This window comes from Camelus dromedarius, chromosome 5 (assembly GCF_036321535.1).
Source record: "Camelus dromedarius isolate mCamDro1 chromosome 5, mCamDro1.pat, whole genome shotgun sequence".
Taxonomy (NCBI): domain Eukaryota; kingdom Metazoa; phylum Chordata; class Mammalia; order Artiodactyla; family Camelidae; genus Camelus; species Camelus dromedarius.
Genome location: NC_087440.1, coordinates 92,149,215 through 92,172,992, shown reverse-complemented (window position 1 = coordinate 92,172,992; position 23,778 = coordinate 92,149,215). Strand labels below are relative to the sequence as shown.

General features: G+C 59.6%; 1 protein-coding gene across 3 annotated transcripts; it reads right to left on the bottom strand.

The window, feature by feature from the left end:
- Positions 1-7,058: 7,058 nt before the first annotated feature.
- TNFAIP2 (TNF alpha induced protein 2) lies at positions 7,059-20,583 on the bottom strand. Of its 3 annotated transcripts, none has more exons than XM_031454382.2 (12): positions 20,439-20,583; positions 17,130-17,490; positions 16,203-16,827; positions 13,961-14,075; positions 13,691-13,813; positions 13,392-13,492; positions 12,627-12,725; positions 11,946-12,069; positions 10,973-11,095; positions 10,575-10,730; positions 10,259-10,380; positions 7,059-8,804 (listed from the first exon to the last, which is right to left on the bottom strand). In XM_031454382.2, the coding sequence occupies exons 2-12, from the start codon at positions 17,473-17,475 to the stop codon at positions 8,663-8,665; spliced, it is 2,076 nt and encodes a 691-aa protein (XP_031310242.2). In that variant the 5' UTR covers positions 17,476-17,490; positions 20,439-20,583; the 3' UTR covers positions 7,059-8,662. The 3 variants fall into 3 exon arrangements, with proteins under 3 accessions (XP_031310242.2, XP_064342351.1, XP_064342352.1); XM_064486281.1 differs by lacking the exon at positions 20,439-20,583 and adding an exon at positions 19,398-19,529; XM_064486282.1 differs by lacking the exon at positions 20,439-20,583 and adding an exon at positions 19,333-19,479.
- Positions 20,584-23,778: the final 3,195 nt, after the last annotated feature.

Below are 23,778 nucleotides of genomic sequence, written 5' to 3'. Positions count from 1 at the left end.
AACTCAGTTACCTCAGTAAAGATCCTGTCTCCAAACGAGGTCACATTCTCATGTACTGGGCATTAGGACTTCAGTGTGAGTGGGGGAGAGGGACCCAGTTCAATCCATAAGAGCTGCTTTTTCCAGCTACCCAGTGCTTTCTCAATGGACCCACGAACAAAGTAGCTATGGCAATGGGGACAGAGGCCACGCACGGGGTCAACAACACAGGCGTCCTCTTACCAGGCATCTCTGGCTGCTGCCCAGTGCCTTAGCTGACGACAGCGGGGGTCAGCACTTTGCTCTCGATGGCATCTTCCCTGGGGACAGCAGCCAGTCCTCTGGGAGCAGGTTGATTACATCGGCCCTCTTCCATCACGGAGGGGCAATGATTCATCCTCCCTGGAATAGATGCATTCTGGACACGGATTTGGCTTCCTTGTCTGTAACGCTCTGTCAGTATCACAACTCACAGACCCTTGGAATGCCTTCCCTGCCATCATAGTGCCCCACACGCCACCGCTTCTGCCCGAGGAGCTCATTTCACAGCCGAGGAAACACAGCAGCTTGGGCTCGTGGCCATGGAGCTCACTGGTCTCACCACATACCTGATCCCCTGGAAGTGACTGGCCTGACGGGAAGGCTGAGTGACTTAGTAAAGACTTGATTATGGTGGCATTTGGGTGGCAACATTGAGGAAGGGGGAGGCTCTGTTTCACAGGGTTAGTAAGAGACCATTCTTTGGGTCTGTTTCTACCATGGCTGAAACGCATGGATCCAAGGACCCAGCGTGGAGTTTTGGTGGGTCCTGGAGTTCTGCGGATTTGAGGGTCTCAGTCCCCGAGGGGGGGATCCTGTGGCCGGGGGCACAAAGGGGCTTCATTAAATTGAAGGACAGGACTACCACGTGACCCTTTGGGGCTCCTTATGCCGCTGAAGCAAAAGGCTGACCAGGGATTGCTCTGTGCCTGGAGTGAGGGGTCTGATCACAGCGGGGAAACTTGCTGCTTCGCAGGAAGGACAGGAGACTCAGGCAGGAAAGCAGGGCGTTCTCTGCAGCTCTTCTCCACTTCCAGGACCCACGGGAACAGCTCAGGGAAAACTCTGTCAGCCACAGAAAGGCAGCACAGCTGGGGACTCCGGCCCTTCGGGAATGAAGGCTTAGCTCATTTTATCACGTAAAGATCCCACCCTGCTGAGTTCTGGCCTAGGGCAGGGAAAAGCCGGGCTGAGCAAGGGAAGAAGGATGAGTAATGGGAGACGGAAGCCATGGGCACCGAGCCTGGCCACCCAACTGTTCAGAAACCAGGGCAATGGTAGCTTTGTCCAGTTTCCTTTGCTTGTTTAATGTGTTTGTTTGCGCATGCTAACCATGTCCCTCTCTTCTTTCCGTGACCTTGTGATTGTCCTTGCAATCTGCTGGTGGTTAACTTTGCAGTTCCGTCTTCAGGTAACAGAAAATCCAGTGGACCAATGAACAGAGCCAGTGAGGGTTACAGTAACTTGGGACCGTGAAGCCTCATTTTGGAGGAAGGATGAGAGCGTCTTCACTTGTAGGAAGGACAGACGTGTGGTGCTTGTGAAAGGCTAAATGTGTGTGGAAGGGTGCACGTGGAAGCCGGTTGCCCGATGTCACTCTACTGCACCCCCCCCTCCCCTGCCAGTCCAAACTCCTCTCTCATGGCCCTGCTTGCGGATTCTGGAATGGTTCTCTCTTGCAGAGTGCTCAGCTTTGCCAGCAGGGGGTGCAGGAGGGACAATGACCCAGGAAGGGGGTTTTCTTCTGCTTCATACCTGTTGGTTGGGGGCTACCTGGCACATCTTCCCATGGATGCTTCCTCCCCCACCTCTTTGGGTGGCTTTGCAGCAAGTCCTGAGCACAGCGTCTGCCTGTGCCTGGCTCACCTGGCATCCTAGGGAGTGACTTTCCTGCAAGCTCTGCAGGCAGAGCACCTCCCCGAATGTCACCAGGGCTGCGAACTCTTCCCCGAGGCCTGAATCCAATCCCAGGGCTGCCTTAGAGATGAGGGGACTCTTTCAGGCGTGCTCTTCCTTTTCCGAGCTCTGCCTCGGCCCTCGGGAAGGCAGCACCCAGTCTCTACTCTGCTTGTGTTTGCAGTCTCCTCATCCTTATTAGACAATCCCCTGCCACAGTGCTCCCTGTCCTGGGGGAGGGGGAGGGCACAGCTCAGTGGTAGAGCGCATGCTTGGCATACAGGAGGTTCTGGGTTCAATCCCCAGTGCTTCCCTTAAAAGTTAACTAATTAATCAATTAATTAATAAAAATCTAATTACCTCCCCCCAGAATAAATAAATAAAATAAATGTTCCCTGTCCCAACTATTGTGTAGTTTCCACCTCTTGATTGGACCCTGAATGATAAAAGACCAGAAAGGTGCTTGGCTCTAAGCATGGGCCATTTGTTATGGCCGAGGAAGGACCCTCAGAGGGCAGAGCCACGAGCAGAGGGGAGATGGTGGAGTCCTGAGCTGTCAAGAAGGACGGATAATAGTGAGCACCCCAGGGAATATACCGCCCTCTCTCAGAATAGGGAGTCGGGCAGCACGCAGCAGCGGCCTTCAGAGCTGCCTCCCGCCCCCGCCCCTTTGCACGGCATTGCTAACTGCCGCCATCTTGTCCTCTGCGTCTTGTGCATCTAACTAGTCTTTGTAGTTCACAGGCCTCTGGATCAAGACTTGCTGCGCCCAAGGAGCTGAGAAGCCATCTACGTTCCATCCCATTGAAGAGCACGAGATGACGAACAGCCAGCCCGATTCACAATTGGATGAGAGTTTGGGAGCTCTTGGGTTGGGGGTAACATTTTTCATGAGGGAGGAATATAAATAACTGTAGTCAGTGGGTAGGTGGTGGGGGGAAATGGCCACAACGGACTCCAGCATCTCCCATCAGATGGGAGCCTGTTTCTCCAGCCCTTGAAGTTGAACTCGGTCACGTGACTGTCTCTGACCACCCCCCCGCCCCAGGACCTTAGCAAAAGTGACACAAGCAGAAAAAGTGCTCGGGCACCAAGCTTGCCCTCTCTTGCTGCTGGAACCTTCCCCCCATCATGCGAGCCAGCTCAGGCCAGCCTCCTGGGATATGGGAGGTCAGCTGTCCCAGCCGTCCTCCTCGACCCTGAAACTTCCACGGTTCAGACACATCTGTGGTGGAGGCCCAGGGCCCAGGGCTGCTGGGCAAGAGAGACGGTGGGTCCAGCCTCCAGGGCCAGCCCCAAACCAGCAGCCCGCAGTGCCTCCACCCAACAGGAGCTGTTGCAGGAGTGCAGATCTTAGCTGAACACCCCCGCATCCTTCTGACCCCGCACTGTCCCGGACCCTCAGGGTATCTCTGTGGGGAAATAAGTATCCATTCAGGACCACTAACCACCTGATTCACCACAGTCATTAATGCAGGTGCAGCTCTACACCCACCTGGAAGGCTTAGAGAATGGGGCACCATGGCTCTCTCCTTCCTGGGGTCATCCCCGCCCAGGCAGCCTTCCCAGGTGAGGCTCCGGCACAAGCCTGGTCCATCCACTAAACCCGAGGACTGTTCACTGCCCTAAGGGGCAGAAGCCAGGGGCTGAGGCCCACACTGGTGGGCACGTCACCTCCACTTTCCTCGACGTGGCTGTGGTCTGCTCACCTCCAGGTCTCTCCCTGGCATTCTCAGAGGATGGCAGCCCCTGCCCGCTGCCCCCTCCACCCCATCGTCAGAATCCACATACTGCCTCCCGGTTCCTTGAGCCCTCAGTTCCCCACCAGGTCAGCTACACTTCCTCAGAGTGGTACCCCCACTGTGTCTTCGCCAGAAACTGCAGCAGTAAATAACATGACCTTGACTGCAAGGGTCCAACCTGAGCCCCCTCCATCCACACCCACCCTCTCACTCCCTCCCTGGACCCCAGCCGTCCTCCACCACTCCCAGGACCACGTCCTCTGACCCAGCACCGTTTCCCAGCCCCTCACCCTCTCACACCCCCACAGCTCTGCTGCCACCTGAGCCCCCAGGGCCACAGCTGTAATCTCTCCTGGGGGCCCCTCACATCTTAGCTCTGCTTACCTCGTGTGATCTCCTGACCAAACCCATGTTCACCGTTAAACCCGACTCTGGGACTCCAGGCTGGCACCTGAGCACTGAACGTGGCTGGAGAAAACGTAAGGCTGCTAACGAACCCAGTTCAAGGGTGTGCGACACCGCTGGGCCATCCCTCACCCGAGACACACAGCCTCATCTCCTCGCACCTCAAACATCCAGCAGCCTCAGTTAAAAGCTAGATTATAAAATGTTCATGCACAACAAACACGTTCACATGGTTCAGTAAGAAAAACTGAAAACAGGACAGACAGTGAAATAGCTCCTTCTCAACCTCTGCCTCCCTCGCCTTCCCCCCACCCCCGTCTCTTCTTCCCTGGCTCGTGGGCACACACTCGTGTGCACACACAAACAGCCAGTGTTAGACCCTGGCGTATTCTTCCGGGCTGCCTAAGTGCAGACACAAGTGTGTATCTTTTCCCACTTTTGTTTCTTTGATGACAGCACACCACAAACTCATCTGCATCGTGCTTCAGCTCAGCATTGTGTGTCGGAACAATTTTCCAGTCTGAACCAAGAGCACGTCCACGTTCTCCGTTGCGGCTGCACAGTACTCCGTTGTTTGGACGCGCTGCAGCCATTTCCCTGGTACCTACTGGTGGACATTTAGGGAGTTCCCAGTATTTTGCTACTACAATTGAAGTGACAAGCTGGCCCCTGAATCCCTTTGCGTGGATGTCGGAGCATTGATGAGACACACTCCTGGGGTGGGTGGCCGGCTCCCAGGTGCGCTAGGCGCTTTGCTGATTTTGCCCAATGGCCCCAGAGGGCTGTGAAAACCAGGCTCCCAGAGTGCTGAGTGGCAGCGCCTGGCGCTCGTCAGCCTCACCGTACACTGTGGTCACCCGCTTGGGCTTCGGACAGTCCAAGGAGCCACCCTTCCTTTCGGCACATCTTTCAAACTTAACTCCCCAAATTTCTCCCGCAGGGCCTCTCCTGTCTCCCCCCAGGCCTTCCTGGCTGAGAAGAGGTGCTGGGGTCCCCGGCTTGGTTAGGAATGACTCAAGGACCCCACCTCAGCCAGCCTCATCTCCCTCCAATCACAGCCCTCGCAGACCAAGCCATCTCTCCCCACCACTAGCCTGCAACCCAGCACCCCTTAAGGGGTCTGCTGGCCTCCCCGCTGCCCCCCCGCCCCCCGCCCTGCAGCAGGCAGTGAGGTCTTTCCAAATCACACATCACAGCAAATGGCCTCTTCAAAACCCTTCAGTGCTTTGCCTCTGCCCTGGCGTGAACTCCAACTCCCAGCCCCAGCTAAGGCCCCCGCACCCCTGCCTGCCTCTTTGGCAGGGGATTCTCCCTCCACTCCACACTCTCAGCCACCCCACCCCTTGAGCTCTTTCTTTCCCTAAAATATGAATGCTTCCCAGTTCCCCTTCCTGCTTCAGCCCAGGCAGCTCCCTCTCCCCCTCTGCCTCTCCCAAGTGGCCTCCCTGAGCCTTGAGGCCCAACCATCCCCACCTCAGTAAGCGGTCCCCCAGGCCACAGCGAAAGCATCACCCCAATCCATCACCACCCCTATCACCACCCCACCCCCATCACCCCCACCTCTGCACTTGGACCTGGACTGTTTATTTACTGGTTCCCTGTTCCTTCTGAGCCTTCCAGGAATGTCAGCCCTTCAGGGAGGCCCTGGCCAGCTCTCCCCTCTGCTCCCCTCAGCAGGGGTGGGGGAGGGTTTGAGGGTCCCAGCCTTTCTTGTCCCACCACTAACTGTGGCCTCCCCTCCAGTTCAAAGAAGCCTGAAGAGGGGCTGGATGCTGGGGCCCCCGTCCAGGCTCTCCCCTTTCTCTCCTCCACCGATGACTCACTCCTCCACCCTGGGGAGAACCCTTCCCTTCAAGGGAGTTTCCTGCGGCCGTGGAAAGTTACTGGCGCAGACCCCTTGGTCCAGGCGGCTGAGCTTGGTGACCCTGGTGGGACCTCACACTTCTCTCCCCTTCCTGCAGGAACAGCAGGGACTGCGAGGCACCACCCGCATCCCAGTCTCACAGCCCTTTGCCTGACCAGCTGGGGCAGCCCCTCCGGAGGGCGGAGTAGGAGGACCAGGTGGGCTGGAGATCTGGGGGAGGAGTGCAGGCATGCGGGGGGTGTGGGGGTGGCTGGGGGCTTGGCTCTGGCATTTTCAGGCCTAAATCCATCCTCTTCAGTCCTTTAATGTCTGCCCATATCGATTTAAAACCTCCAGCTGGTGCTCAGCTCCCTTCTTGCCTCCCCACGCGTCCTCCCTCCCCCTCTTGCTCTGCGGGAGGAACTGGCGGGGAAACCCCAGGGCTCCCACCCACCCAGGGCTCCAGACCACCGGAAGCCCAACCACAGGGCGTCCCTGGTGAAGGTCTCCTGGTGCTGGTCCCCCTCCCTTTCTCTCTTTGCTCCCCACTGTTTGGCAGGGTCCATCCCACCCCCATGGGCCCCACAGGTGGAGCTCATCAGGCAGGGCTTCCCTCCCCCCTCCACACCTCTGATATCCGCCAGGGCCTCTGTCCTCCAGGCCTTTCCTGTAGGACCCAGACTCCACCCGCCCTTGGCTCCCTTGGGGCCCCTCCCTCAGCTCTGGGGAATGGATTCTCAGAGGTTCCCCTTTCCCTCCCAGAGACTTCCCCAAATCCTGGGCCAGGCTGGGGTTGATGGTGAGCTGGAGCTTTCCAGGTCAATTCCAGAAATAAGAGAGTAAGTTCCCACTGGCCCCTTGCATGGAGTTGAAATGACGGTCTGGAGGCCCCTCTCCCCCATCCTCAGGATGCTGGGGAGGCCAGACAGGTTCATGACCACATTACAGGTGATGAAAGCAGGGTGAGGTGATGCCCTGCCCCACAGGCAGCCCCTTCCAACACTCACAGGTGAGAAGGGGGCAGGATGCGCTGGGGGGGGGGGGCGCACGGGGGATTTGGCACTGCGCCTGGGAGGACAGGCCTGCCAGACCCCCAGAGGCTGAGAAAGTCGCTGATGGCACGGCCCTGCTCCCCAAATAGATCACTCCTCAGCCACTTGTGAAACCAGCTTTATATCAACTCAGGTCTCGTTCCGAGCACACACACACAAAAGCAGTGCTACCGAAAACTAACACCAAACATGCTAACTCCCATGAATGTACAAAGGCCTTTGTGCATCATTTACATGGGCCAGTTTCTGGCCACGGTACCTAGAAAGAGGAGGGCAAACCCAAGAGAGCAGGCTGCAAGCCTCCTCATGGCAAGCCTACGTCTGAACTGCCCCTCTTGCCAAGAGGGCCTCTGGGGTAAGCAGAGGCCAAGGCGGGTAATTGAACCCAGCTTTTCATGGGGTAGGACAAGGCACCCCACCCCACAGAGCAGGCGATGGATGGAGGCTGGGGTGGGCAAAGTAATGTCGCCACCCCAAAGATGCCCACGACCTAATCCCTGGGCCTGCGACTATGTTAGTTTCCACGGTGAAGAGGAGTTAAGGTGTCAGGCAGAATTAAGGTTGCTAATCAGCTGACCTTAACATCGGAGGAGGATCCTGGATTGTCTGGGTGGCCAAAGGACTCACAAGGGTCCTTAGAAGTAGAAGAGGGAGGAGAGGAGGAGTGCTGTGAAAAGGATTCGACCGGCCATGGTGTGGCTGGCTTTGAAGATGGAAGAGGGACACGGGCCAGGAAATATTGGAAGGCGGCCTCCAAGGAAATTCCCTGCTAGAGCTTCCAGAAGGAACCAGCCCTGCCAACACCTTGGCTTTAACCACTAGAGCCATGTCAGACTTCTGACCTTCTTAGAACTGAAAGAGAAGTTCTGGTTTTAAGCTACTAAGTTTGTGGAGATCTGTTCAAGTGGTTAATAGGAAACTAATACGGAGGCCAAGGGGTGAGAGGTCAAGCTCGCCCCGCCCAGACCTCAGCCCACCTTCCAGGGCAGGACCCGGAGGCATCCCTGGGCCCGTCCCCGTGTGGGGGAGGGCAGAACCCAAGCAGGTCCTTGCCCTCCTGGGCCCATCCTCAGGGGAAGCCCGTGGGGAATCAGAGAGGGGTCGCGGTCTGAGCTGCAGGGGGTGGGGGGGCCCTCTGGAGGGGGCTCTGACGCTGGCTCTGCCTCCAGCTGGTTGTGTGACCCGACCCCTCAGGCTCCTTTCCAGGCCCCAGATAAGAGCCCATCTTTTCCTTTTTCTCGTCCAGTTCTGCCTTCGATTCCAAATACTTGCTGAGCCCAGCTCAGTGCAGCCCTGGACCAAAGGAGGCAGGAGGGGTGAGGCTCAGGCCCTGGCCCAGGAGCTGGGAAGGCTCCCGCTGGGGTGCTTGAGAAAGCCAGTTCTGAGCAGACAGTGGAAGGACCCCGCAGACAGGTGGTGGCCCAGGATCTCTGACCTTGGCCACTGTTCCTCCGAGCTCCTTCCTTCAGTGCTAGTTAGATCAACTCCCCTCTACAGAGAGTTTCTCAGGTGTGGCCTCCTTGGCTCCCCACAGGAGGGGTAAACCAACCAGGGCCTGTGTACTTCCAGCTGCCCAGGGGCCTGTGCCTTGGCCAGGGCTGGGCAGAAGCAGCAGCAGAAGGCTGATGCCGGTCTGAACAGTCCCCAAACGGGATGGCGTCTGATGCTCTCCAGGCGCTCACAAGCAGGTCAGGCCACAGAAGAAGCTACCCAACCTTTATAAGTGAAAACAGGGACTTGGAGGGCGCTTGTGCCCCCGTGTCGATGTCCAGGATGCTCCGGATGCCCTTGACTTCGCTGTTGGACAGGTTCCCCTTGATGGCCAAGATGGCGCTCAGGTGGCCTTTGCTGGCAGAAGAGTGTCCCCTCAGTCCAGCCTGCTCACCAACACCCCTGCTCCCACCTCTTCCCAGGTCCCCAGACTCCTAGCTGGAGCCACAGGGTCCTGCAGCCAACCCCCTGCCCACAAGGAGGCCCCACCCTCCTTGGCCCACTGTGCCCCGGCAGCACTGGCCACCGTGCGTCCCTAGAGCGTGCCGCGCTCCGGTCCACCTCAGGCCTTTGCACTGGCTGTTCCTCCTGGAATGCTCTTCCCCATGCCCTTGAGAGGACCCTCCTTCTCACCCTTTAGGTCTCAGCTAAAATGTCACCTCCCCCAAGAAGCTCCCCATCTCTAAAGTCAGCACTTCCTGTCGTTCACAACCTTGGGTAAAGAGTCTTTAAAACTGTACTCCTTTGCCCGACTACCTCGTCAGGGCCAGCGCTCAGCAGACTGTAAGCAACATGAGGGAAGATGAAGACCTGGTCTGTCTGGTACTTCGTTGCATCCTGGTGCCTAAAACAGAGCCTGGCACCTAGTAGGAGACCACTCAATAACTGTTGGTGGGTGGGTGGGTAAGTGGATGTGTGGATGAATAGGTGGGTGGATGGATGGATGGATGGGTAGATGGATGGATAGGTGGATGGATGGGTAGATGGATAGATGGATAAATGGATAGGTGGATGGGTGGATGGATGAATGGGTGGACAGATGGATAGATAGGTGTGTGAGCAAATGGACAGATAGCTAGGTGGATGAGTAGATGGGTGGATAGGTGCCTCTATGAATGGGTGGATGGATGGCTGTGTAAGTAAGTGGATGGGTGGGTGGGTGGGTGGGCGGAGTGGACCAGTCAGTGGCTGCACTAGGCTGAATTGAGATAATCCAACTCAAGGCCTGTTCAAACTTTCCCAACCATACCAGATATTCAACCCATAGAGAAAATTTCCCTGGTTTTCCAGATCCTCAGGCAGCCAGGGGTTAAGCCTCCACTCTGAAACAGGGGCCCCAGGACTCAGGGCACAAGTCAAGCCCCTGAGGACCCCAAGGCTGCATGGTGGACCCCAGCGTCACTGCTGACTTGCCACAACCTCCAGCAGGCCCCCGGTCGCTCTGACCTCAGGCTTCCCTCTGAGGGGCAGTATCATAAAGGCTAAGACTGCCCGGCTTTGTCATCAGCTCTACCACTGCCGGGCTGTGCTTCCTTGGACACGTTCCTTAAGATCTCCAGGCCTTGTCCCTAAGATGGGGTGGGAAGTGTCAGCCTCATCGGGTTGTAGTGAAAATCGAGTGAGCAGCCACAGTAAAGCCCAGAGCAGGGTGGCCGGCACACAGTTCCAGTCACAGGGACTGCATCAGGAGGTCAGTATCGGAGCTCTCCCTACCCTGGAGGGGCTGATCCCGGGCCCACCCGGCCCCGACCACAGTGGGGTATGGCAGGGCCACGCCGCCTGCCCAGGTCCTCTGGTGACTCTGTTCTCACCTGAAGTCAGGGTACCAGGTGGCATACGTGGCCACCTCGATCTTGATGGCACTGGGGTCTTGCAGGCGAATGATCTCAGCGAGCGTGGGGAGGGCATGATGCAGCCAGGCTGCCGGGGACCCCTGCAGGCACAGGGTGGCCTGGTTGGAGGGAGTCTGTCCCTTCCTTGAAGGCCACCGGGCAGGGACCCAGAGAGGTTCAGGTCAGATCTGACTGGGTTTGGAGAGGCCCTGAGGGGCTGTCCTGGCCCCTGCAGAGGCCTGGAGGAGGAGGGTCGCCGTCCCAGTGGGAGCTGGAGGGGCGGGCAGGAGCTTACGATCTGAGTGCAGAAGTGCTGGATGAGCTGGGCGTTGGCCAGGATGTGCCCCGCCAGCTGCTGCTGCTGCTCCGCTGTCTTGAGGACAAGGCGCCGCTTGCTGAGGCGGATGATGTACTCCTTCACCAGGTGCAGGTGCACAGCCTCCATGAGCTCCTGGGCAGGCAGGCGGGGCCACGTGAGCCAACCAGATAGGGAGCTCACCCCCCACCCCCGGAAGCCTCGGAGCCAGGAGTCCAGGAGAGGCAGAAGCCGGAGCAAAGGGATGCATCTGTGTGCACGTGCAAGTGCACGCGTGCATGCATTCCTGGCTGTGTGCACACACGCACACACGTTGGCATGGGTGTGCAGACACCACCCCACCCCACCCCCCCGCCACCAGCCCAGCACTCCCTCACCTCCCGGAAACAGTCATGCAGCTCTGAGAACTCAGGCAGCCTCTCGCCCACGACAGAGATGATTTCCTCCAGGGTCTGCACAGGGGCCGCCCAGCGGGTCCGTGTGAACCTCTTGAACAGCGGCTGTGAAAAGAGAGGCAGGATATCGAGTCGCACCGGCGGCCAACGGCACGCACAGAGACGCACGTGGACGCACATGGCCCCGGACAGGGGCGCGGCGCTGTCAAGGACTCAGGGAGCCCAGGGGACTCAAGTCCCTGCTCACAGGCAGGAAGTGGAGGCAGGTCCACATGCCCTTCTCCAAGGCTGACTCGCTGCGGCTCTGGAGCCAGGACAGCCACTTGCCTGCCCTGAGGCCTTTTCTGCTGCCTCCCTCCTTAAACAAATAAATTCCTGCATAAACAAAGCCTTGTGCTTGGCTCAGCCTCTGAGGACCCTGCCAAGTCATCCAGGGTCACTGTCTGGCCACCCACGGCCACTGGGCACTGGGGAAACGGAAGGCTGCCATGGAGGGCAGGCAGGGAGTCACTCCTCTTCCTTTCCAGGGACCCCTGCCTCACCCTCTGCTAAAGGCACTGAAGGGTTTCTGTAGATTTCCTGGCCCACAGCAGATGTGGTGGCAGCTGCCCAAGGCTCTAAGCATCACAGCTGGGACTTAGGCCTGGGGACAGGGCGTGGGCAGGATGGTCTGGGGGAGCTGGTGGAAAAGTATGTGTAAACTGGAGGACTAGGCTGAATCTAAATGGGGGAGGGGCACCGAAGCTTCTGGTCTGCGCCCTACAGCCCTGGACGGCCTTCTAAGCTCCTCAGGTGGCTCCAGCCTCCCTAGACCTGGCCCTGCCCCATGCCTTCCACATGCCAGGTCTTTGCTTATGCCACCCCCTAACACAGCACACCGGAGCGCCCTGAGGCCCTCTCCCCGTCCCTCCAGCACTGGATGCCACGTGAGCACAGGGCAGGAGGTTCCAGCTACCTTCAGGTCTGCAAACAGGTTCTGGAGCAAGGCATCAAAGCCACGGCTCTTGAGTTCATTCAGGGGGCTCAGCAGGGGGCTCAGCAGGTCCTGCGGAGTCTGCCACTTCTGCTCCATGTACGTCCTGAAAGGACACACAGGTAGGGGGGCTGCCCAGGCCCAGAAAGCCAGCTAGCCCGAGCGAGCCTTCCTAGCCATCTCTTTCACTCTAGGACCCTCAGTGGCCCCCCATTCCCTGTGGGAACAAGTTCAAGTCATCCCATCCATGCTCCCTAGGAAGGGCCCCCAGCCTTCTCACCCCCAGCCATACCTAACACCACATTCTCTTCTAACTGAGGGCAAATTGCTCTCCAAACTTCAGTCTGCTCATCTGCTTAATGGACATAATCACTGTACCTACTTGATAGGGTTGCCATAAAAATAAAATAAATCACTTGCACAAGTACTTGACCCACCAGCATTAGATAAATGTTTGCTGCTGCTGCTGCTGCTGTTTCTGGTCATTTCCTTATCTACCGCCCTGCCATTTTTAATTCACCGTCCATCTCTACTTAAGCTACTCCTTTGGCTTCCCTCCCCGCTCCCGGGCGCCTCCGTTCCACCTCTCAGTCACCCTCTCTCTCCACCAGGCAGGCAGCCCCAGTGATTACCGCTCCCACAAGCCCCTCCCAGCGCCCTCACCGGAAGGATAGGCAGTTGTTGATGTTGGCCATGACATTGGCCCTGTAATTTCTCAGCTGTCTGCAGCACTCCAGAAAGTCCTCAAAGGCACGCTGGTAGCTATTGAAACAGGAAAGGGCACATGCAGGACCAGCACAAACACTGGGACAGTAGCAGCCTCCCCTGGCCCAACAGCCTCCCCAGGTTGACAGGGCGCTTTTCCAGTTGGTCGGCACCAGGCCGCACAGGGAGGGGCCACCAGCCCCTAAGCATCCTGTCACTGGCTTTACGTGCTAAGCCAGTGGGGCCAGGGCCCCTGCAGAGCTCCTGAAGAGGGTGCCAGCCCAGCCCGGCTGCCCCGACTCCCCCCAAAGGCCCTGTCTATAGCTGGATGACTGGAAGAGGCAGTGAGTGGAGGGAGGGGTCCTCAGAGGTGGGGAGAGAGGCAGCCAAGAAACTTGTGAGGGTAGAGACCAGGGGCGTCACCTGAAGGGGAGGCCAAGATCTCGGTCCCTCAGGGGGCACTTTCTTGCTAGCTGAAGGCCGCTCTGCAGGGAGCTTTGCTGAGTGGGGAGGGTCAGATCACTTGAGGCTCTCAGTGCCCAGTTGGTTTTCCCCCCTACACAGTGGGACAAGGACTCCTGCTCTGAATGACAGACACCCTCGAACAGGGAGGGGTCCCAGATCTAGCTTGGATGCCCACCTGGGTTACCAGGGAGGGGTGGTGGCTCTGAGGGAGGTGGCTGCAGGGACCCCCTCCTGTGCACGCACATGTACCCCACCCACCTCCTCAGGACCGCAGCCAGCTCCACCAGCAGCATATGCTTTATCTGCGTGCCCAGTTCAAGGGTGATGCTCTCGGCCTTGGCCTGGCCCTGGGAGATGATCTGCAAGGGTAAGAGGCGAACTGAGCAGGAGCCCACGTAGTCCAGGGCTGGGGCAGGGGCAGGTGAGGGGGGACATGCCGGGACAAGGAGGGCAGTGCTCAGAGGCGGCAGGTGCATGCACTCAGGAAGTGGGCTCTGCATGGCGCACAGCGAGCTCAGGCCAGGCTGTGTGCGCGCACGAGGGGCCGGCTGTGCTACCTGGATGATGTCGATGGCCAGCTCACTGTGGCAGTGGCCGTCCAACCTCTGGGGGGCCACATCCTGGGCCCAGCGCTGTGACTCCAGCTCCAGGGCACGGGCCATCAGCTCCTTCACACTGGTCTAGGGGAAGGCGGGCCAGTCAGTGGGGCACAAAGCCCATGAGCAAGTCCGTCAGGCTCCCTGCCCACGTCCCGTCTACCCCAGCCTCCCCTCCGCTTCCTTCCCGCCCCTCCTTGGCCCTGGCCCTGGTGCTGGCGCTGAACTCACCACCTCACTGGACAGGAACGTGGCCTCCAGCAGCCGGATCTGCTTAGCGGGGAGGAGGCTCCCAAGCCTGACTCCCTGCAGCTCCCCTGCCAGCTTGGGGCTGTTGATGACATCGCTGTGGGCAGAGAGGGGCTGCATGAGGAAGCCTCAGCACCATCCCTCAAGCAAGAGCCGCCTCCTCAGCCTGAGTCTAGCAGGCCTTCCCTCCACCCCTCTCCCGATCCCATCCCTGCTTCTCCCCCTCTGATCATGGGTCCTCCATCTGCTCTGTCTGGTTCAGGCCAAAACCTTGTACTCACCATGCCTCCTTCTACTCTCTCACCCATCACTCCTGCTCCAAAATAGTCTCCCCCCTGAAACTGATCAGCCTCGACCTCCCCCAGCCCCACTGCCCAGCCATCATCATCTCTCCCTTGGACCCTCCTCCCTGGCCTCCCTGCTTCGCCCTCACCTCCAACAGTCCCTCCTCCGCCCTGCAGGCAGAATCACCTTTCAGATCTGATCTCCCTGCTGGAAGGCCTCCCCTCTCACATGGATAAATGCAACTCCTTTCAGCATCTGGCTCTCTGCCCCCTTCCACACCCAGCCCCCTCTGCACTCCAGCCCTGCTGGCCATGGGTATCCACCAGCCCTGCACCCTGACCCCGGGGTGGCTCTGCTGCCCCAGAGATGGGCCAGTCCACTCAGGAAGGGCTGCCCCTTCCGCAACCCCACCCCACTCCACGGAGGTATATCTAAGCATCCTTGTGGTACCTTTGCTGGGTCCCAGAGCCCCCTGGGGACTGGCCCATCCAGACACTTGCTCAGGGGCCTCTGTCTGCCTGGAGGCTCAAGAATGGCCTCTCTGCCCCTCTCCCAACCTAGACATGCTGTGCCCCTTTGCTCCCGCACTTCAAGCCACATGGGCCTCAGAGCCACCTCAGACTCCCCCTCCCAGGGCTCCAGGCCCAGCTAGCCTCACTTTTCTGCTGCATTGACCCCACTGGCCTCAGGCTAAAAGCCCCCGAGGTCACTGGGACAGGAAGGCTGAAGGGGAGAGGCAGAAGTCCCTGGCATTTCCTGGTGAGTCAGGAAAAGCGAGAAGGAACTGGCTCAGTGCTGCCCTGACTCTCCCACAGCCCCTGCCCTGGGCCAGTTGCTCTCACCCTGCTGACTCCTTAGCCACCACCCCCACTGGGCCCTTCCTCCAGTCCCCTAATGGAAGCTGAGCCAGCAGCACCCACCGTGCTCAATGACCACCCAGATGTGTCCTCAGGATCCTCAGACATCGCTCACACTGTCTATACCACCAGGCTTCCTTCAGGCTTCACACCTGGGGCTGAGGCTGGCCCGCAGAGAAACCCCAGGCCTCCCACGCCCTGGCATTTACACACTGCAGTCAGTCCCTCCCCACCCAGCTTGTGCGAATTACCGACAAGCTCAGGGGTCCACGGAGTCTAGGTAAATCAGGGGACGCCTGAGGCTGTACCCAGCTGGTACCAGGTATCCTCCGTTGGCCAAGCCAGCCTCCCAAACTGAAGAGCTCCAGGCCTCGGTGGCCAGTGCCCAGCTCCGCCGTGGGCTCACTGGGTAACCTTGCACAACGGGAGTCTTTCCAACAGGCCCCATGGCCCTACCTCACCCCTGCCCCCACAGCCTGTTGGATAACCCAAACTCTGATTCCCAGAATGCCCCACGGCTCAGCCTTAGGCCCTGGAAGATGGCTCCCTTTGCTGGGAACAGCATCCTCCCCCACCCCTTCCATTCTGTCCTCTCTCCTTCCCTGCCAGATTCCCTTATTCTATTAGTGAGCTGCCCCAAGGCAGGGACATTGGCTCCTGTGGCAGGCAGAATTTTGTGCCTCCTCCTTGGGGCTGGCTTCCTCGACTGACCTAGGCAGGTTAGGGCCCCTGCTCAGGGCTCCCACAGTTTCTGGCCTCCTCTGCCACCTACCATCCTGCTCTGAATCCTCACTGCTTCACGTTCTTCCCAGACTGGGAACTCATGAATGAATGATGAAGCCCCTGCGATTCTCTGCGCCTCCGTTTCCCCAGCCGAGGAATGTGGCTGAGGCCCAGGAGGCTAGGGATTCCAAGCGCTAAGCAGGCCGGGCCCAGGCCCTGCCCCTCCGAGTCCAAGCCCTGTCACGCGCCCTGTGCACTCTCTCACCAGGGGCTCCCTGCCCGCGGTGACGGCCCCTGCAGATGGGGCCTCCCTGCCCCTGGGGCCGCCGCCGCGCCCCCCTGCGCCCAGCGCCGCTCACTTGGGGTAGAGGTTCTGCACCCAGACCAGCAGCATGTAGGTGTCGCGCTCGCACAGCTCGAACTGCGCCACGGCCGCCAGCTGGGCCGCGAAGTGCTTGTGGTAGCTCTCGGCGTAGGCCGCCACGACGCCGAATTCGGCGGGGAACAGCGGCTTCAGGCGCGCCGCCACCGCCTCCAGGTCCTCCTTCATGGTGCGGCCCATGTGCAGGAAGAGGCGCTCGGCCTCCGTGCGGCCCTCGGCGCCCGCGGGCGGCGGGCGGCCCAGCCGCTCCTCGGCCGCCTGCGCCACGCCCCGCCGCCACAGCTGCAGCCAGCTCCGGGGACGCGTGGCGGCCAGCCCCGAGGGCCCGGGCGCCGCCGCCCGGTCCTCGCGCTCCTGCGCCGCCAGCACCGCCAGCGCCTGGCGCAGCCTCTCGGGCGCCGCCTCCAGCGGCCGGCGCAGCAGGCCGAGCACCTGGTCGCGCAGCAGCGCGTACAGCGCCTCCACCTTGCTCTGGCGCCGCACCAGCTCCTCCTCGCTCGCGGCGCCCGCCGCCGCCGCCGCCCGCAGCTCCCGCTCCAGCTCCAGCAGCGGCCCGGCCGCCTCCAGCCGTCCCTGCTCCAGGTCCGCCTTGAGCTCCTCCACTGCGGCCAGAACGCGCCGTCAGCGGGGCTCCGAAACCGACGGCGGGGACAGGTCACCTCCCGTGGGCCCACAGGAGAGGAGATGGAGACCCCAAAAGGTGAAGTGAGGCGCCCAAGGAGGACAGGGGTCTCCCAGGCAGGACTGACCTCCCGGGGCCCACTCCCAGCCCCCAAGATCAGGGGGTGCAGGTGCACTCCCACCTTTCCTGCCCTCTCTGCGTGCTGGGTGAGTGGGGCATCCACTCTGATGGACCTCTGTCCTGCCCAGCCCCTAGCAGCTCAGACCTGGGGCCCCGGCCTACCTGTGGGCAGCCGGCCAGCCAGCTGCGCCTGGGACTCGGACTCGCCCTCTGTGTCTGCAGAGCTGGGCTGACCCTTCTTCTTCCTCCCTTTGGTGAAGACACTAAACACGTTGGCCAGGCCTTTTGACTTCTTCTTCTTCTTCTTCACAGCCTCGTCCTCGTCCCGATCCGGGGCTACCTCAGCCTCCAGGGGTGGCACCAGGTCCTCGGAGGAGGCCTCTGACATAGAGGCTTCTGACTCAGCCTCCGATGTGGAGGGCAACTTCTGGGGGGCCCCGGGGAAGTCAAGGGCCCCTGGCATAGGCTGCTGGCCTGGAAGGCCTTGGAAGGTCATCATCTTCAGCATCACCTCGGCTCAGGCCTGCAGGTTGGCAAGGGGAGGGAATGAAGGGGTCAGCAGTCATGGTGAACAGGCCTGGCTCCTGGCTCCCCAGCCCAAGCACCCAGCCAGGCTGATCTGTTTCCACCCGTATAACTGCCAGACCTCTGGCCTCCTCCTGGCCCAGGTGGGCACCAACAACTCAATTCCCTCCCTGGACAGTGGTTGCTCTGCACCCACATCTCCTTTCAGTACCCCCAGCCCCTCCAGAATCGCCTGAGGCAGGAAAGAAGCTGGGGGTGCCAAGCATCCCAGACAGAGGGGGCCTTCACTTCTTTCTGGCAAATCCTTCCCCGTCAGCCCACCCTCTGGCAAGGAAAAGGCACTGCAGGGGATAAGTACCACTCTGGACCCCACAAGACCCTGGGGGAGGAGGCAGACCCCGAGCTGCTGCCCCACTGAACAGAGCCAGAACAGAGGTCCAGAATAGTCAAAGAGCACCAGAGGCCTGGCCGAGGCAGGCATCCAGCCCCAGCCCCATCTTCCATCATGCCTGGTTGTCTCTCGACTCTTCTAGCTTTGGGGTCCCAGAGGAACACTATGAGCAGATAAACAGCCGCTCCTGCTGGGACCATGGGTGGGCAGAGCCTGACTCCCATCCCAGTCTTGGCACTCAGGCTACAGAAACCATAGTGCCCCCTCAAACATCAAGATGTCTTTCCCACGTCAGCAGGGACAAGGGGCCCAATGAGGCACAGGGCTGCCTGAGGTCACCCAGCAGCCCAGACTAGGAACCCAGGCTTCCTGGCTCCCACTGCACCCTGCCGGCTCCCAAATGGGGTGACATCATCACCACAAGAGCTTCCGCTTTCTATGCCCTTCCTGAGTGCCCATCCCATCCCTTCCGTACTCCCTTCCAGGATTGGTGTTGTTTCCCTCATCTCACGAAACTGGCTCAGCAAGACTTAAAAATGCCCCTGTGGTCAACAGCTTGGGCTTGGAACTCAGATCACCTGGCTTCAGGTCCCCCTGCCTCGTGACCCCTACTGCCTCGCAAGCAACATTCAGAGAGGCAGGACCCCCTCGGGCCCAGCAGCACCTTCCCCAGCACCTTGACCATTGTCGGAGCAAGGCCAGGACCAGTGGAGGGGAACCTGGCTGATCCTAAGGAAGGGGGCAGGGCTAGGAACGGGGGGGCAGACAGGGCTGGGCCTCCCTGGTAACTGGGGTGGCCCATTAACCACACTGCTTGTCCTCTCATCTAAGAGTAAATACACCAAGTCATGACTCATACAGCACAATGACTTCAATTCACCCCTGCAACAGCCCTGCAAGGCAGATGGGATGATCTTTCATCCAGAAAGAGAAACTGAGGTGGTGGGAGGTGGGATGGAGGGACATTAGGCCTGTCAGACTTTCCACATCCCCTGCTGCCTTCCACCAGCCCAGCTACCTTCTCCCGTTTACCCAAGGGCTCATCCCAAACCCCTGGCCTTGAGCAGAGCCACTCAGAAGCCAGGAAGCCTGGGTTTCTCCCACTCCCACTGGCTTCACCAGGTGCCCTGGGTAGAGTTCTACACTGCTGGACCTCAGTTGCCTCCCCGGTGCCATTTGGGCTGAGTTCCACTCCAGGACCAAGCAGGAGGTACTCTCGGCAGCCCCAAAGCCAAGGTCCCCAGGTGCAAGGCCACTGGGCATTTCTACCCCACTGACCCCTTGCCCCAGCGTCCCTCCCAATCCATTCCATTCTCATGCCAGGCACCCACAGGAGCTGGTCTGACCAGCTGGCTGGGGCTGCTCTGCCCCACCTGGGCCCCCCCCTGCCTTCCTGCTGGGGTGAGGGAGGGGGCTATCCTGACCAGCTGTGCTGCCCACCTGCCTCACCTTTGCCCTCATGGCCCCCGTCTCCTCCGTCCCCACATGTGCTAGGCTCTAGCCAACCTCCAGACCTGGCTCCTGCAGGTCGCTGCATGGCATCGCTGCCTGCCCCAATCTGTGGCACAAAATCCTCCTCCCCTTCAAGGTCCCACAGCAGTCCCCCTGGCCCCGTCCCAGGCCTTGGGACTGAGGCAGCTGCTGCAGTAGAAAGAGAAACAAGTGTGGGCTCAGCTGTACCACCCATAGGGTGTGGACCAGATACCACCCTTCCTTCGTAGGCCTCAGTCTCCCATCTGTGAAATGGGGTGGAGTCCTGCTGAAAGGATACAAGAAAACCCACAAGCTACATGCTGGCACCTAGCCAGGCCTCAGTAAGGGAGTGTGTCCTGTGTCCCAGTGTCTGTCAGGCTAACCCCGACGCCCGGGTACCACAGAAGAGGGCAAGAGAGGCACTCTTTTAAGCCCAGACTCATGGCTGAGCACGCCAAGACAGGAAGGGGTGTGCTGGGAGTCACACAGTGTGGCCACAGCCTGTGGCCTGACAGTGGCAACCGTCTGGTCCTCCCAGCTCCCCCAGCTTCTCCTCAGGCACGCACACCCTCACCCTCCTTCCCAGGTTGGGGCTGAGGTTCACACAAGCCTCTCTGGCCTCTGAGCCTGGTTCCTCTTTGCTGGGCAGGATAGGGAGGCACACCTGTCCCCCAGATGAGGACATCCAGGCACAGGGAGGTGAAGTGACTTGGCCTCCAGCAAAAAGCAAGCCTCCCCCTCCTCCACTTTGAGCCTGGGCCTTCCTGCTACAAAAGGGAGACCCCTGCGCCCTCCCCCACAGTCCCTCCCTCCTGGCGTTTCAGGAAGAGCCCTGAGTTGGGAGAATCTCATCCGGACCCTCTGCTCCCTGACGCAGCAGCTCAGCGCAGGGACCTCAGTTTCCCTAGAAGTGGGGCTGCTGGAGACCTGGGACCCTCGGAGCGTCCCGCCCCCTTGGTCCTCTCCGTCGCTCCAGCCGCTCCCACGGGTGATCCGGTCAGAGACTCGGGGTCGGGGAGGGGCGGGCAGGCAGCCGCGCGAAGAGGTGGGGGACGGACGCACCGCGGGCGGAGGTCACTTACTGTGTCCGAGCCGAGCCACCGCTGTCCCGGCCTAGCCCCGCGCTGCCTGAAATAGTCGCAGACTCCGCCCCCGCCGGCCCGGCCCGCCCCGCCCGCTGCCTCCGCGGAAAACCCGCGGGCGGAGGCCAAGGCGGAGTGCGGCGGGGGCTGCCTGTGTCCCGGCGTCCGGCGTCGCGCGCGCCCCCCAGGCGGTGCGGGGCCTGCCCAGCAGGGGAGGGGGGGCCGGGTCGCTACCTCCCACCGGCCCGGGCCGGGTGGCGGGGCTGGCCGAGCGTCGCCCGGGTGTGTGGGGCGCGAGCACCGGCACCCGAGGTTGGACCGGGATGGGTCTGGCGCCGACCCATTGTCCCATGACGGCTTCTGATTGGCTGGCAGGAAGGGGCCCCCCGCGCTCAGGACCACGGCCGGCCGCGTCACACAGCCGGCATCCATCCACCCCAGCTCAGAGGAGTCCCCCTCCGCTCCCCAGCTCGCTCCAACTCTGGGGAGTCCCCTTCCCCCCGCAGAGTGCCTGGGACGGTCCCACCCAACCCCCTTGGCCGGCGGAGGATCACCCCCTCTGGGGAGGGCGCTCCCACTACGGCCTTCTTGGAGGAGCCTCCCTAAGGGAGAGGGGGCTTGTAGGAGTGGGTGCTTTGCTTACACTCCCAAATCAAGTCTTGCTTAAAATGAGGAAATGGCTCACAAAAGTTGCCCGAGGTCACACAGGTAGTAAACTGCCGTCTGAACACACCCCCAGGCTGGTGGGACTCCCACTGAAACACTTCCCATTTCAGGGACCAGGGCTGGTCCAGGACAGGTTCCTAAAGGCACAAGGCAGGGGTCTTGACGGCTCAGGCTCAGTTCTCACTCAGCCCAGCTTTGTCCTCACTTGGCGTGGCCTTGAGCATGCCTTGTTTCTCTGGGTAGTCTGGCCAGTCTGTCAACCGGCGGGAGGCGGTGCTAGTGAAGAGTACCCCCTTCCCTGTTTCACATCCTAGGAATCCCTACCCTCTGCAAAGGACCCTGCAGCTCAGGAATTTCCCGACTTGGCACCAGCTTCCTTTTTGCTCTTAATAGAGCCTCTGCTCCTCCCTCCCTTTTGTTTGGTACCCCCTCCCCCTCAGGGCTGAGAACAGATCTTGAGGCCTGGGAGGCATGGCCTCCCCAGCAGGGCAGGGGGGAGAAAGGGGTGCCCTTTGGAACTGAGAACTTCCTCTTCCTCCTTGGGAATGGTGGCCAAGGGCCAGCTTTGGGCTTGAACATGGATCCTGTCCCTGGGGGGGCTTGCGGGGAGGGGAAAGGGGACTCCACCCCTTCTCTCCTGATGGCCCCAGGGGTGACATTTTTCAGATCTGAACCAAGAGTTACCATGCCCCATGACTGGGAGGGTCATCCCAGCCAGCCCCCCGCCAAGGTTCATCCAGCCAGACAGGGGTGATGAGGATGAGGACCACAGGGTCCTGGCTCACTGCCTCTGTGACTGGCCGCTGTGGCCTTGTTGTGCAATCCCCGCATCTTCCTGCCAGGCCTCCTCTTCTAACCCCAAGCAGATTGGGAAATCACTGGAGAATCCAAAGCACTCCGGGTCATGGGGCGGGGGTCTTGTTTTCAGGCTCGCAGACCCCACTGTCTCCTCAGAGCCTCAGACCCTGATCCTCAGGGGCAGGAATAAGGCTTTGCAGGGTGGGTGCTGGGTGGCCAACCTGGTCCCCAGCTGCCACGCCACCTGAGCTCCCTCTCCGCAGCCTCACCCTGGGCTAGGGCCAGGGAGTGGGAAGAGCTGCCCTCCCCTCGCGTGGCTGCATCCATCACTTCCCCTTTTCCTGAGTTCCGGCGTGGGAGTCAAGGGTCACATACGTGATGCCCCCAACACAAGGGAGATCCTCTGAAAACAGGGCTGCCTAGAGGGCCAAGAGGTGTAACAGCCCACAGGGCAGACAGGACAGGAGCTATTCTTACCCACTCTTGACAGAGGAGGAAACCGTCCCCAGGACATCAGACACTTTCAGAAGAAGCCAAAGGCCAGCCAAGAATTCCACCCTCAGCAGGAAATGAGCATCGGATGCTGGTTGGGAGTGTTCCTGGGCAGCTGCTGTCCTGTTCCCCACCTCCCTGGGCTCAGGCCGGGGGCAGCAGGCCAGTTCCACCTGACAGGGGCAGCAGACCCCCGCCAGGCCAGCCCAGAAGTCAAGTGCACCAGCACCTGGCCAGGAGCTGTGGTCAACTCCTTGCACAAAACCTAGGGCTTGGGAGGCCCAGGACACAGCCCCCACCTCCCTTCCTTCTGCTTGGTAATGACAGCTGACTTCTTTTTTTTAATTGTGGTAAAATACACATAACCAAATGCACCACTGTGACCATTTTAAGTATACAGTTCAGGCGCATTGTTCTGCAGCATTATGCAACCATCACCACCATCCAGCTCCAGATCGTTTTTCACCTTGCAAAACTGAAACTCATTAAGCACTGATTCCCCATTCTCACTTCCCCCACGGGTCCGGCACCCACCATTCCGCTCACTGTCTCTATAAATTTGACTACTCCAAGTAGCTCATATAGGTGGAATCAAGTATTTGCCCTTTTGTGACTGGCTTATGTAATTCAGCATAATGTCCTCAAGGTTCATCCATGTTGTAGCATGTGTCAGAATGTCCTTCCTTTTTAAGCTTGAATTATATTACATTGTTTATCTTTTCCATCTGTCAATGACACTTGGGTTGCTGCCACCTTGTGGCTACTGTGAATAATGCTGCTGAGAACATGAGAGCTATTCAAAACTTTTGAACTCCACAGGTGCCACGCTCTGTTCTCCGTGCTTTGCATGCATTAATTGATTTCATCAGTCTTATGAAATGGGTACTCCTTAATTATCCCCTTTTCACAGGTAAGGAAATTGAGGCACTGATAGGTCCAGTCACGTGCGGGTCAGTGGTGGAGCTGGGAGCCCCACACTAAGCATTGTGCTATATTACTTATCCCCCGATGTTGATTAACTGAAATACAGCTTGATGTACTTAAGTCAGACACAAGGAGGGACTGCTAGGCTGGGTAGCTTAGATGCAGTAATGGATTTTACTGCCCTCTATTCCTTTTTCATCTTTGAAAAAAAATTTTCCAAAAAAAAAGAAAAAAAAATTCCCAATCTCTTTCATGACCCTGTTCAGTCAATTCATTGAGTCTTAACCCTCACCCCGAGGGGCAGCAGAAGGAGCTGACTGGTTCCAGCACCAGAGAATAATATGGAGGGGGCCATGAGTGATTCATGGTCCTCATTCTGTTCCCCTCCCAGGGCTGCCTGGAAGAGCAGAAGTTGCAGGCAGAAGAGAGCACATTCTGGAACAGGGTTCAGCAGGTGCAA

Excerpts from the sequence above, each read along its gene's own strand:
- TNFAIP2 (XM_031454382.2), bottom strand. The coding sequence starts at position 17,475 with ATGCTGAAGATGATGACCTTCCAAGGCCTTCCAGGCCAGCAGCCTATG. Across the intron at positions 13,493-13,690 it reads TGGCCATCGACATCATCCAG|ATCATCTCCCAGGGCCAGGC; the intron begins GTAGCACAGCCG and ends TTACCCTTGCAG. Across the intron at positions 10,381-10,574 it reads AGCACTTCTGCACTCAGATC|GGGTCCCCGGCAGCCTGGCT; the intron begins GTAAGCTCCTGC and ends CTGTGCCTGCAG.